At 40.2% G+C, this 12,910-nt stretch overlaps 1 protein-coding gene across 1 annotated transcript; it reads right to left on the bottom strand.

Moving 5' to 3' along the window:
* Positions 1–1,207: 1,207 nt before the first annotated feature.
* LOC148215413 (vomeronasal type-2 receptor 26-like) lies at positions 1,208–2,616 on the bottom strand. The gene is made up of 2 exons (XM_088143617.1): positions 2,493–2,616; positions 1,208–2,103 (listed from the first exon to the last, which is right to left on the bottom strand). Exons 1-2 carry the CDS (start codon positions 2,572–2,574, stop codon positions 1,208–1,210), a joined length of 978 nt encoding a protein of 325 aa, XP_087999743.1. The 5' UTR covers positions 2,575–2,616.
* Positions 2,617–12,910: the final 10,294 nt, after the last annotated feature.

Below are 12,910 nucleotides of genomic sequence, written 5' to 3'. Positions count from 1 at the left end.
TTCAGCATGCTGGTCTTCTGTAGCATTTGGGTGTCCTTCTGAGGCTGTCCTCCTGGGCTCCATCTTTCTCCCCAATGGAGATTGAATACCACTTTTTAATAAAATTATTTCCCATTTCCTCTCTGTTGCTCAGTCTATAGGACACAGTGCAAGTGTGTATGAGTGTGTGCATAGGTGCTTAAGTTGAACAGGTTGTGTCAGGAGTTATCCAGTGCTATCCATACGCCAAAATTTTCGCGAACAAATGTGACAGTGAGGTTAAAACACGTTTGTAGCTCTCCCACAAAAGAAATGTTCAAAGCCTTGCAGGAAATGGAATATTTTGGCTGCTTCCAGTTGGAATTTGGGCCTAGTTTCAGCACTGAGACTGTCTTGGTTTCCCTTGTGAATGGCCTTGGCAGGATCAGGATGGGGGAGTGTGACTATGTAGTTGATTCTTGGTCCTTCAGAGGCTTTTAATATCATCACTCATGGCTTCTTCCAGCACTGCCTCTGAAGACCTGTGTGTACAACTATGCTTGTAGGGGGTGGTTCCAGTTGTGCAATGTGTAAGAGGTGCTTACAAATTACCTGGAAATTGTGAAGGTCTGGATGGAGATTGCAGGTTGTGACTGAACCCTAGAAAGAACTGTGTCTGGGTTTGGGAGCACCCTGATTCTGGAGCAGTTCCATCAATAACTCTGGATAGGATAGTACTCCTGCAGGGAATGAATTGGTGCACAATCTGGACTTAAGTCTTAAGGAGCAGGTGGAAGCCCCGGCTAAGAAGCCCCTACTAGGGGCTGCACTTGAAAAGCAGTTGTAAGATTCAACAGGTCCTGAAAGCAGTTGAGTGTGTAGTATTAGGTATACCAATATTCACCTTTGTAACATCTCTGCTGTGTGATTTGCACTGGCTTCCATTAGGTTTCTTGGTGCAGTTCAAAGTGCTGCTTATCCTCTTTAAAGACTTTGAGTTATTGGCCACCATCTCACCATGGATATCATGAACATTACTGTGGGCCTGCTCATGTGTGGGTATGGGTGTAATGATTCTATGAAGGGATATTGAAATCAAATTATAGATTTGAAAAAACTGGACTTGGGGGGGGTGTTGTAGGTGTTTTTGTTTTTGTTTTTAATTAAAAGAACATTAAAGTGTCAAATAGAGTTGGAATTGTTAACTATTTTTTTGGGGAGCCACCTAACCAAAATTCACTCTACTATTTTATTTTGACATCAAATGTTCTTTTGTATTCAGATCTGGCCTTAGGAAAATAATGTAGCATTTGGGGAAAAAGATGAAGCCCAGAAGGCCAGCACTGGAGGCCAAGATGGAGAAGATCTGCACAGCCACCATGTACTTGCCCTTCGTGCTCAGATAAGTGGGCACAAAGGAGATCCAGACACTGCAGAAGACTAGCATGCTGAAGGTGATCAGCTTGGCTTCGTTGAAGGCCCCAGGCAGGTTCCGGGCCAGAAAGGCCACTACGAAGCAGACAGCAGCCAGGAAACCCATGTAGCCAAGGGCACCATAAAACATGGGAACAGAACCTTCATTGCATTGCAAGATGATCTCTCCAGACAGGGAGTTCATGTCAGACTCCGGGAAGGGAGGAGAGGTCCCCAACCAGATGCTGCAGAGGACAACTTGGAGAATAGAGCAAGAAAGGACGATGGAGTTGGCCAAGCTCTTCCCCAGCCATCTCTGCACTTTATTCCCTGGCTTTGTGGCCAAGAACACTAACACCACCGTGACTGTTTTGGCCAAGACAGAAGAGGTAGCAAGTGAGAAAATGATGCTGAAAGCTGTTTGTCGCAGCAGGCAGGTGGCTCTCATTGGTCGGCCCATGAAGAAGAAGGAGGTCAAGAAGGAAAGCAGAAGTGATACAAGGAGAGTGTAAGAGAGGTCCTGGTTGTTTGCTTTGATGATCGGAGTGTCTTGGAATTTAATGAAGATTCCCAAGACAAAGCCTGTGATTAATGAGAGAAACAAGGCAAGGGAAGCCAGGATGATCCCCAGATTTTCTTGATAGGATAGGAAGGTCCTAATCTTGTGTATACAGTGATCCCGATAGATGTTTGGATATTGATCTCCTGGACATTTGTTGCATTTTTCTGCATCTGAAAAAAGCAAGAGTAAGATTTCCCAGAAAGCATATGCAAGTTATCCCAGCGGAAAGGGGGAAAAAAAACCCTATACTTTTGACTGGAAGAAGGAAAATTAAGGGAGTGGGGGTGACCCTGAGTTTTTGTCATTCTTGTTCTTATTTTCATCTTGCCTCCCCTTAGTGAGAATCCAGAAGTTGGAACGGCCATTGAGACCATCAGGTCTACCATCCCTGTTCAGTGCAGGGACTCAGTTTGGGGAGTGCTGTACTCAAGGTTTCATGCACATAGCAAGGGAGAGTTGAAAATAGAAGAGGCACCCAAAATCAGAAATGCTTTTCAAAATCCCTTGCACAGAAAATGTCTAATTAAAGAACCTCAGCCTTTCCTCAGGTCTCACCAACCTTCCATGGTGGAGATGGTTCCTTCTGCACAAGGAAGACAGTCGTAGCAGCAGATGGGCCTCCCTTCCTGAGCCACCTTCATGAATCCAGGATGACAGCTTTCCACACACCTGGAAGGAGGCAGGGGCTGAGCAGAGAGAAAAAACACCCTGGAAGTGAATTTATTTCATGAAAGGATGTAAAGGAGGAAGGACTTAGTGGTCCGAAATTCAAGACTGAGCTTTACACAGTTTGAAGCCTATAAAAAATGGGAGTTCATCAAACAGATTCAGCTGCCTGTTACTTCTATGTTATCTTCTCTTCTAGTTTTCGCACAAAACAGTTTGTAGATTCAGTATCTAAATTTATGTACTAAATTACTCAAGAAACATTTGGAAGGATATTATGCTTCAGCAAAATGAATCCTGTTGCTTCATGGATGAAATCTACCTACTTTTTCACAGAACTAGTAAATAGTTTACTTAAATACTTAAGGTTATATTTCTCATAGAAGCCTCAAAATCTAAACAGGGAATTCTCTCGGAGAACTTTGATGACTTTCAAAACCACTGCCTGCCCAAACAATGCAACCCTGTTGGTAAGAGGTTCAGTGAGAATAATATAAGATTTTTCCCACCTTGTTCCGCCCTTCCATCTCTGCAGTCACATTCGGGTTGATCATAAATGTGAAATCCTGGGATCCCTGTCTTTCCAGACTCCCAAACGTCACTTTGCTAACAGTCTTATTGGAGAAAATCACCCAGTTCACAATGTCCAGGTCTGATGCCAGCTCTCCATTTTCATCCAAATAGACCCCTTCTATGGCATTATTGTAAAACTGAGAATTTTGAAGGAAGGAATGAAGCTGGAATGGAAGACAAATAGCATATTTTTAGACAGGGCACCCAAGACCCTTTCACTTGTGCTGGGGCTGAACTGAAGATTTCTCTGTCTATATACAAAATGAACATATCAGATTCATTGTCCAAGTTCTTTAGTAGTTGATCTATAATGTAATTATATATGAACCGGACAAACACTGAGATGGGTGAGAGAGAAACATGGACTGGCTTTCAAGATTCTTATATGACCAATAAGAATAACATCGCATTCCTGGAATCCCTGCAGTGTCTGTTTCTTGAACTGCCTTACCTGGAGGGGGTGACATCAGCCTTGAAAGCCTACCCAAGTTTCTCCCTCTCCCAATTTACATTGTCAGGCAAGGGTGATTTTGGGTTTCTTCCCCAAATCTCCTTCTGTCTCTGGACTATGTAGCCACCTAGCAGTTCCTCCTGGATGGTTTATTCCTTACCTTCATCCCTCTCAATTTCTTTACAATCTACCTGTCAAGTGGCAACAGAAAGTAAAAAACACGTTAAAAGGACCTTTCTTTTCTTCTTTTACTTTTTTTTATTACAGATGTTTTAAAAAGAAGAGAAAACTACTATAAACTAATATCAAGTGAGAAGAAGAAAAGAGAAGGAAAGAAATCCTAAAAGTGCTAAAAAGGAAAAAAGTAAAAGAAAAATAGAAAAGAAAGAAAAAAGATAGAAAGAAATAACTTCCGATCTTCTTTACGGCAGTTAGAAGTACAAGTATAAATTGACCTCTTATTCTTTCCTCACTATATAACTCTATTAAATTAAAATATATTTTGTCTAATCATCAAAACCATAATCATGTTCATTTTTTAATGTTTCACAGAAAAAGTCTATAGCGGGTTTCCGGTCAGCAATCAACATAGATATTATCTTTTTTCTGATCAAAGAAGATAATTTATTCATCCCAGCAAGTTCCAGCATCTTCACCAACCATTCCTCCATTCTGGGTACTCCCAAATCTCTCCATCTTTGTGCATGTAAGAATCTTGTTGCAGTTATCATGTACAAAAAGAAGGTTACATGACTTTTTCCAGCTGTTTGTCCATGAATCCCAAAGAAAAACCTCTGGTTTCAATTGTATGTTAATCTTTAAAATCCTCTGAATTAGTGTATATATTTGAATCCAGAAATTTCTAGCGTTTTTACATGTCCACCAAACATGATAAAAATTACCCTTATTTTTGTTCACATTTCCAACATAAATTTGAAGTGCCTTTATACATTCTAGACAATTTCTCCCATGAAATATACCAGCGATACATCATTTGATAAAAATTCACTTTAAGATTACACCAAAATGAAAATTTCAATCCTTTCAGCCACATGTTTTCCCATTGTTCCATCTGTATATTATAACCAAAAATTGTAGCCCCCTTTATCATGTGTTATTTCATTTGCTCTTCTTTTCTTCCAAATTTCAATAAATGTTCATACATTTTAGCAATTACATGTTCTTCATTTCTACACAATTCTATTTCAAACTCAGTCTTCAGAAGTATACATTATTTTATCTACTTTAAATCTTTTTAATAATTGTAAGTAAAAGAAGCATTGACAACTATATCCCTCTGCCATGAGTTCTTCTCTTGATTTTACTTTACTTTCCCCTTGACAAAATTCTAGCATCTCAGGATAAATTAACCATTTATGTTTGCCTATCATTTCTCATTTAAAAAATGCTTCTTGTGCTTCTTGTACCTGAAAACACAAAGGTATTTTTGGGCACAACCTGGGTCTGCAGCTGTTCCATAGTCTTAATATGGCACGTGGAAGACAGAGACATTTAAAATCCAAATTAACCTTGACTCTCTCATACCACAAAGATCCATGCCACCCAAATCTCAGGTCATGTTCTAACTCCAAAAGCCTTCTATTTCTCAGCAACACCCCCTCTTTCATCCAGACCAAACAGCAAGCTGCAAAACACAATTTCAAGTCAGGTAAACTCAATCCTCCTCTTTCCTTTGCAACTTCTAACACCTTATGTTTAAGATGTGCTTTTTTCACCCTGGCACAGAAATTTAGCTCTGTCCTTCTGCCACTGTTTAAATGGTGCATTCTGGGTACTCCCAAATCTCTCCATCTTTGTGCATGTAAGAATCTTGTTGCAGTTATCATGTACAAAAAGAAGGTTACATGACTTTTTCCATCAGGTGTCAAAACAGGTGTTGTCTGAAACAGAAACATCATTCTAGGCAAGACATTCATTTTCATTACAGAAATTCTCCCCAGGAACGACAATTGCAGTTTCTCCCATCTTAACATCTCTTTTTTAACTGCATTCCATGTCTTAACATAATTATTTTGAAATAACATACAATTCATAATTGTCAAAGTGATAACCAGGTATTTCACCTTCTTCTCAATCTTAAAACCCACTTTATTCATCAATTCTGTTTGATTTTCTACTTTTATATTTTTGTTAATATCTTTGTCTTCTGTTTATTAATCTTGAGACCTGCTAATGTACCCAATTCTTTAATTTGCCCATTAATATTTCAATTCCTTTAAAGGATCTTCCACAATCAACACCAAATCATCTGCAAATGCCCCTAACTTTGCTCTTGCATCTGTTGGTGTTTTCGTGTAGGTGTAATTTCTCAGACACCTCCATCTGAATCTCCCCCACTTCTTCTTTCAATTTTCAAAAATTTTCACTCCATCTCAATGGAATTCAATCGAAACCTCTGCTGTTTAAAAGTAAAAATCACAACTTCCAATTTGTCCCATAGAAATGGGAACTTTTTCTGCTTTCAATTCTCAGTAAAAAAAAACAAAACTCTTTTCTCTGATGTAAAATTCTGACTGGAATTTCTTTAAGGACAACTGTATTATCAATATTCAATCTTGTGTTAAAATGTTGCTGCAAATCTTGATCCCTTGTTTTCTTTCTGACAAGGTGCACCAGAAGATCCCTTGCAACATTTCTTGCTCCCACAATTCTTGAGCTTATTCTATATACTTTATCAGTTTCTGCCTCTGTATCCTCATCTTCCCAATCCAAAAAAATTGCCAGGACTTTAATTATCTTTTCTGTAATATCTTAACCAAAATCCTCTGGGGTTGCTCTAACTTTCAAACAAAATTCCTTCTCTCTCATTTCCAAAACAGCCAGATTATCTATTTGTCTTTCCAACTCTCTATCTATAACTTCTGTCTTACTCTCTAAAATTTCCGCTTTGTCATTAATTCATTTTATCTTTCCAGACACTTCATTTCCAGAGCTTTCCATCTTCTTAACTTCTCCTTTCATCTCCTCTTTCATCTTTCCAAGTCTTTCAGCCATTCCTTTTCCAAAAGCTGTCAATTTAGTATCATGTGATTCTAAGTTATTGCCCATTTGCGCAAATAATTTCTGAAGCATATCTGATGATCTTTCCAAACAAAAATAGAGCAGACATCTCCTTCAGCTCTTCCCATTTACACAGCTAATTGCTGCATTTGGTAAACCAGTACCAATGAGGCAACGGTTATCTGCATAAAGGCCGTTCTCCAAGTCATGAACTCTTCCTGGGCCATCCCATTGGTTACTCAAAGCAAAGCACCAGGAGATGAACATCCACCCTCTCAACTGGTTTGAGTCCTCTGCTGTCTCAAAACAGAGGTTTTAGAAAGTCAAGAAACATACTGAGGAGACTCAGGGAAAGAGCACTGACATGAAGCCACAATTAGAGAAGCCGTCTCTTCACTCCCCTATGAGTGTTGGTGGAATCATCACTGGTCCTTCAAGACCAGAGTTGTGAGCTGAAGCAGTCCAGCACTGCAAGGAAAAGGTGACTCTCCTCTCTAACTCTCTCTCCAATCCAGAAACATTCTCTCTGTTTCATTAGTACTACCCACGTAGCTCTCCTTGCTAAGAAACTACTCCCTCATAGCTGATGCATGTGTCTGCATATGTCTTGAGGGTGAATGCTGCATCTTGCAGACCGATTGTCCTCATTACTTCTGCAGGCAGCTTCCAAAACTCTGGTGGGCTGTCTTGTGCCAAGAGTCTCTATTTTCCTCTTTCTGCCTTCTCCTATAGTTGAACATAGTGTCAAATGATCATTCTTGAAAAATCCCCCATGTCCTCTCAATTCCAGGTTTTCTCTCCTTGAATTGAATAATGGGGTAAATTCTCATAAAGGATTAACTGTCTCTACCTGATTGCCTTATACATGAGTCTCAAATATTCTTTGTGATAAACTTCCCAAAACTTCCAATTATGTTATTCTTTGACTGCACTCTATATCATTAGCTTCAAATATTAATGAATAAATAGCACTGATTGGTTATTAATTATTATTTTGGTTTGGTCTTCTTCAAAGCACAAGCCCATGGAATAATGTAGAAAATTATCTTCCAAACAGAACTGTGTTCTTAGAGGATCCAGATCTTAATAACCACCATGAAAACACTTCTGAAAAGCTGTTCAAGTGAGATCCATTCTTCAACAAGGCAAGAAGCTATTGGAGAATGTCTCTGATTCAATTTAATTTGCTATTTCTGAACTATAATCTTCTTTTTCTAGGTGTTCCTGATGATGTTCTTCTATTATACTTCTGTATAATAACAAGTGTCCTCTCTCACACAGAAAGGACTGCAAACACTTCTTACTCGCAGCTTTTCTTGCCTTTACCGTAGCTGGAAGAAGGTGTGGTAGGATAAATCTTCTCTTAGTATGAAAGTATCTTTTTCAGAAAAAGATGCAAGTCATTTAATGGGCAAAATAGGCTTCAAGAGCTGAGAATTGAAGATAGTGGAGAAACGGGGAAAGGAATGATACTGGCATTTGCAGAATCTCTCTCAGCTGATAAACTTCCAAGCAGGAATACAGATTCAGACATATACCCCATACAGGCAGAAAAAGCATTACATGGAGTTCATAAAGAAGCAATTCAAATCTGCCCTTAAGAAGAAGAAATATAACTACTGAATGTGCTAGCAAATTCCTTCTCAACCTTCACCAAGGCTGTGTAGAGGTTCATGGACAGGGGAGACCAAGCATTAAGAGCCCCCTCAGCCATGGAAGCTCCCTGGTGGAGGTCAGGCCAATTGCTTACTCTGAGTCAGCCCATTCATCTTCAGGGTTGTTGTGGGAAAAAAGTTGGAGGAGTCAGTGATCCAGATCCCACCTTGAGTCTGGAGAAAAGGTGAAGGTCAGAACCTGAGAATCTCGTGGAAGGAAAGCAGAAGCTTTTCCTTCCTTTGTTTTCTCTCCCAGGACTTTAAGGCAGACTGAAGGACATTGTACCACAAACCTGAACAAAAAGGATGTTGTGCACACTGGAATAACTCTGCCCAATGAAGCCAAAATGAAACACAAATCTCTTTATGGAGACACAACACTGCTCCATTTCTCTAGAGGTTTCCAGGTGAATGGGAAGCTCAGTAAGAGAGGAATCTTGGCTTGCCATGAGTCTCAGCCTGCATGGTTCATCAGCCTGGAAAAGGTTGACAACTTGCTGAGACCCTTCCCCATTTTGTTTCCCCAATCCTCCTGAAAACTGAACAGGGTGGCAAAGGAAGAAAACCTTTTTAACCAAGAAATGGAGTTGTGTCTGGGCCAAGGCAGTCCCGGAGCAGAGAGGCAGCCTGGAAGGCGAGTGGTCAGAAGGGTGACACTGTCAAATACAGCCCCCAGGTCACTGGAAGGAAGGGGATAGGATTGGGTGGGAGAGGGTGGTGCTCCTGCTTGCCAAAAGAAAATCAGAGGAGAGGCACATGGAAGAAAAACAATAGATTAACTAAGGAAACATTGTTGGCAGGATATGAAATGATATTTGATTGAGCGAGGGAAAGGTTGGCTAAACAGTAAAGATGTCCAAATTATTTCTTCCAAATGACATTTAAAAGGAGAATCTATTGGCAAAGAAAGGAAAAAAGTGAAGGGAATTCAAAAAAGAGAGGAATGGAAAGTTGGAATTCAATGTCATGTTTGTCTTTGAATTTTATTTTATTTTTTATTTTATTTTGTAAATATGAAACGGATTCTTTTATTTGTAAAACTGATTCTTAGCTGCAGAAGAGAGACGTGCAGCAGAAAAGAAATACCTGCCAAGCCTTCAGCCTTGGAGTCTCCAAGTTCTTCCCACCACTGATCCTTGTCCTCTTCGATCTGGATATATAAGCTGTGTGTAAGGCCCGTGCCACAGCCCAGATGGTGTTGTAAAGGTAGTAGTTGTCCCAAGAGAGGATCTGATCAATCTTCTCCTGGGGCAGAGCCTCCAGCTCTTCTCTCTCTCTGCACCGTCTCCAGACTTTCACAGAAAAGGCATCCTTGGTGTAGGAGCATCTGAAAGATGTTTGTGCAAGGTAATGCATAGTATGGTAAAGATTCATAAACCCACTGTATTTTGCCATAGGTTTTCTCTTCATCAGAAAGGAAAAAATGCTATGAAGGAATTGAATGGGAAAGTGATGTGTCGAAAAAATGGTAAAGTCCCATCGGATTGCTGTGATCAAGACTTTTCCTGTAACTGGTTCCTTAAAACTTTCAAAGACTAGTTGTATAATTTTTAGCCCTGTATTGAATGAATACGCTTCAGCACCATAAAGAAAGACATTCACTTGTCTCCAATTGCGGTATAGATGATCACTTATGAACAAGTGATAGACAGAGTAGGAAAAGGTTTGTGAGAAAACTGGACAAATGCCATTCTTTACCAGCATGGAAGTCAACGTCTTCATGAACCTCTCTCCCTGGTCAGTGTCTGGAGCAAGCAGACCAACCAAGGTCCACCTGAAATGGAGGAGCACCTTGACCATCCCTGGGTATTGGACTCCTTCAGCAGGGAGCATCGGGTAGAAGAAAGGAAACTGAGTGTTATCACTCAGAATCTGTGTAACAAAACTATAATTGATCTGAAAACGAAAGAAAGACATGCTATTTGACTCCCATAGCATCCAAAATTAAGGATAACAATTGTGGCTTAATGAAGCCAAAATTCCACTCCTGGACAAGAAACTTATCTACTCAACCATTGCACTGTGAATTGCTTCCCTTCCCTTTTGCTTCTTCCGTGGAGAATTTTTCAAACTCTTGCAAATGGAAGATCCCCCAATCTGGACTTGGGACCATGCTGGGAGAGAATATGTCTGCTCTAATCCTTCCCTCCCTTTGCATAACTTGAACCTTCATCCTGAATGCTTCCCATCCTCATAATAGAACTTTTTTCTCCACTTGTAATAGAGGACCTCTGACTGAAGGTTGCAAGAATCAAAATTCCCTTCCCAGCAAAGACACACCTGTGGGACTTTGTAGATGCCTGATATGCTCGAAATCTGGATGGAGGTGTCAATCTCGGCCCCTTCCAGCAGAGCCACTGTATTTTTCTTCCTTCCACAGCTGTAGTTGGGAACATTGGCCTCCCCATCAGAAATTAGGTCCAGCAAAGCATCCGAAGCCAATTTTGCACTGAAATAGCTTTCATAAATGTTGTAACCCAGGGTGATGTTGTGTAAGAGGCGGGAATCCCGGTTGATTTCTTGGATGGCGAAAAGGAAGGATAATATTTTCCAGTGTTCTGATGATGCTCTTCTGCAAGTATAAATGTATTAGAATATATTTTATTTAACCTCCTTTTGAAAAATACCTCTAAGCCAGCCAAGGCGAAGAGCTGCTGTGAAGGAATTACAGCAATTCTAAAATTATTAAGGTAGTTTGTTCTTTTTGCATATTTTCTTGTTGTGTAATGTTTTTCCTTACCTTTGTTTTTGTGTATGGTAAATTGTTTATTTTTATTTTACATTAATTTATGTTTGGAAATGGATTAATAAAAATTATCTGGTAAAAACCAATAAAATACATTAATAGAAGATTTTACAAAAACAGTCTCCCCATTTCTGAGCAGAACAGAGCAGCTGAGCAGGGTCTGAGCATTTCATCACCTGTTTGGATGGACCTCTGGGATTCTTTCAATTTATATTTCATTTTAACATACTGAATGCATCTTACGTGTATTTATTGTTAGTGTTGTCAGTATCCTTGCAGTTGGACTGAGATTTCAGAGTGACTTTAAATGTTCTCTCTCTGTCTGTCTTTCTGTCCCTCTGTCTACTTATCTGCTCCAACATGTTAGAGTTGAAAGTTCCACCAATAATCCACATTAAATATTTAATCATTAAATCATGAAGTTATAAACAGAAATTTAGGCCATCACACTTATACATACACACACTGAGCTGTTGTGACTGTTAAAAAATGAGTAAGTTATCAATTTCTGGACGTTTTTAGATTGGAAGTCCATTGTCAGGAGTCTCAAATGGAGACTTAACATGCCTTTAAAACACATAGGATTAGGTACCTGACATCAATTCTGAATGGGAATCCTGGACATTTGGAAACTCAGGGACTAAATCTATTCTGATCTGGGAATCATTCATATTATGTGTGAATTTTGATCCGGGGGAAATATGTAGACTACTCCACAAAATACAATGTGGAGAAAGATACAGCATTCTTCCACTTTATACCCTTGTTGACCCCTTATGGGGCAAGGGAGGGGAGAAAGGAGGAACCACCCTCCAATCTCTATCCACCATCTTGCTCAGCTCAGACAATGTGCAGGAAACTGGATGTTTATTCTTCAAAGTCAAGAAAAACGGGATCCCTAATTGGTGATTCTACTTGGGAATTTTAAGGGAGGCTCATCGGCTGCAGGGTGTAAAATGGATCCTGAAAGATGAAATGGGACAGAAAGACAGAAAAACTTGGAGATCAAGGGGACGATGCCTGTAAGATAGGAGGGCTGGACATTATGAAATAAGCCAAAAATAGAGCCAGTCAGTCTTTCTGCACCATCTAACCCTGCTCAGATGATCTCAAAGAGGGTGAATGTTTATTCTTCAAGGTAAAACAAAAACCAAATCCCTACTTGATGACTATTGCTGGGAATTTGAAAGGAGACTCATCAGCTGCAGGGTGGAAAATGGATCTCCAAGGATGAAGTAGGACAGAAAAAGAGAAAAACTGGCAGTTCAAGGGGACAATCCCTAGTAAAATAGGAGGGCTGGAAATTATGAAATCAGTCAGAAATGGAGTGGTTGTAATGCAGTGCTGGAAGATGGACTTACATAGAAAATTGAGTTGAAGGAGTTGTTGTGAAGCTGAACAGTTGAAACAAAGCCCTGGTTGCAGAAATTATGCCACCAATGAGAAGCTCTCCTGGCCTGTAATGGTTCCATGGGTCCACCTCATCCCTCTTCAGAGTCAGGGGACATTTGGCTTTGAGCCTCCCACAGACCCCCTGGGGCCCAAAAAGCAGCACCAAGAGAAGCAGCAGCAACATGATGTGTCTTTCTGTCTCTTTTGAACAGCAGTCAAGAAGAAGAGATGGAAAAAAGCAAAACCCTCTTCCAAGACAGAAGCTTCAGTGGCTTTCCTAATCCAGACAAAGTCCACCCAAGGCTTCACTTCTGAAGAGGAGAGAAGTCAACACAGCCCCTATCTGTCCTAGAATCCTCCCCAGGCTCTCTCTTTCTCCAGGTCCATTTATGGACCCAAGACTCTCCAATGCCATGACATCAGCCAACAGGGATTTAGCATGATATGGTAGTAAAAGCATGTTATTGACATGT

This window comes from Python bivittatus, unplaced genomic scaffold, assembly GCF_059951505.1.
Source record: "Python bivittatus isolate LINGU-HERP-01145 unplaced genomic scaffold, Pbiv_v1 ctg000290_np1212, whole genome shotgun sequence".
Lineage (NCBI taxonomy): Eukaryota > Metazoa > Chordata > Lepidosauria > Squamata > Pythonidae > Python > Python bivittatus.
The sequence above is the reverse complement of the archived record's forward strand: the minus strand, read 5'-3'. Positions and strand labels throughout refer to the sequence as shown.

Coding starts and splice junctions, on each gene's coding strand:
- LOC148215413 (XM_088143617.1), bottom strand. CDS start 2,574: ATGAAGGTGGCTCAGGAAGGGAGGCCCATCTGCTGCTACGACTGTCTT. Junction 2,104..2,492: donor AACCATCTCCACCATGGAAG/GTTGGTGAGACC, acceptor TGCTTTTTTCAG/ATGCAGAAAAATGCAACAAA.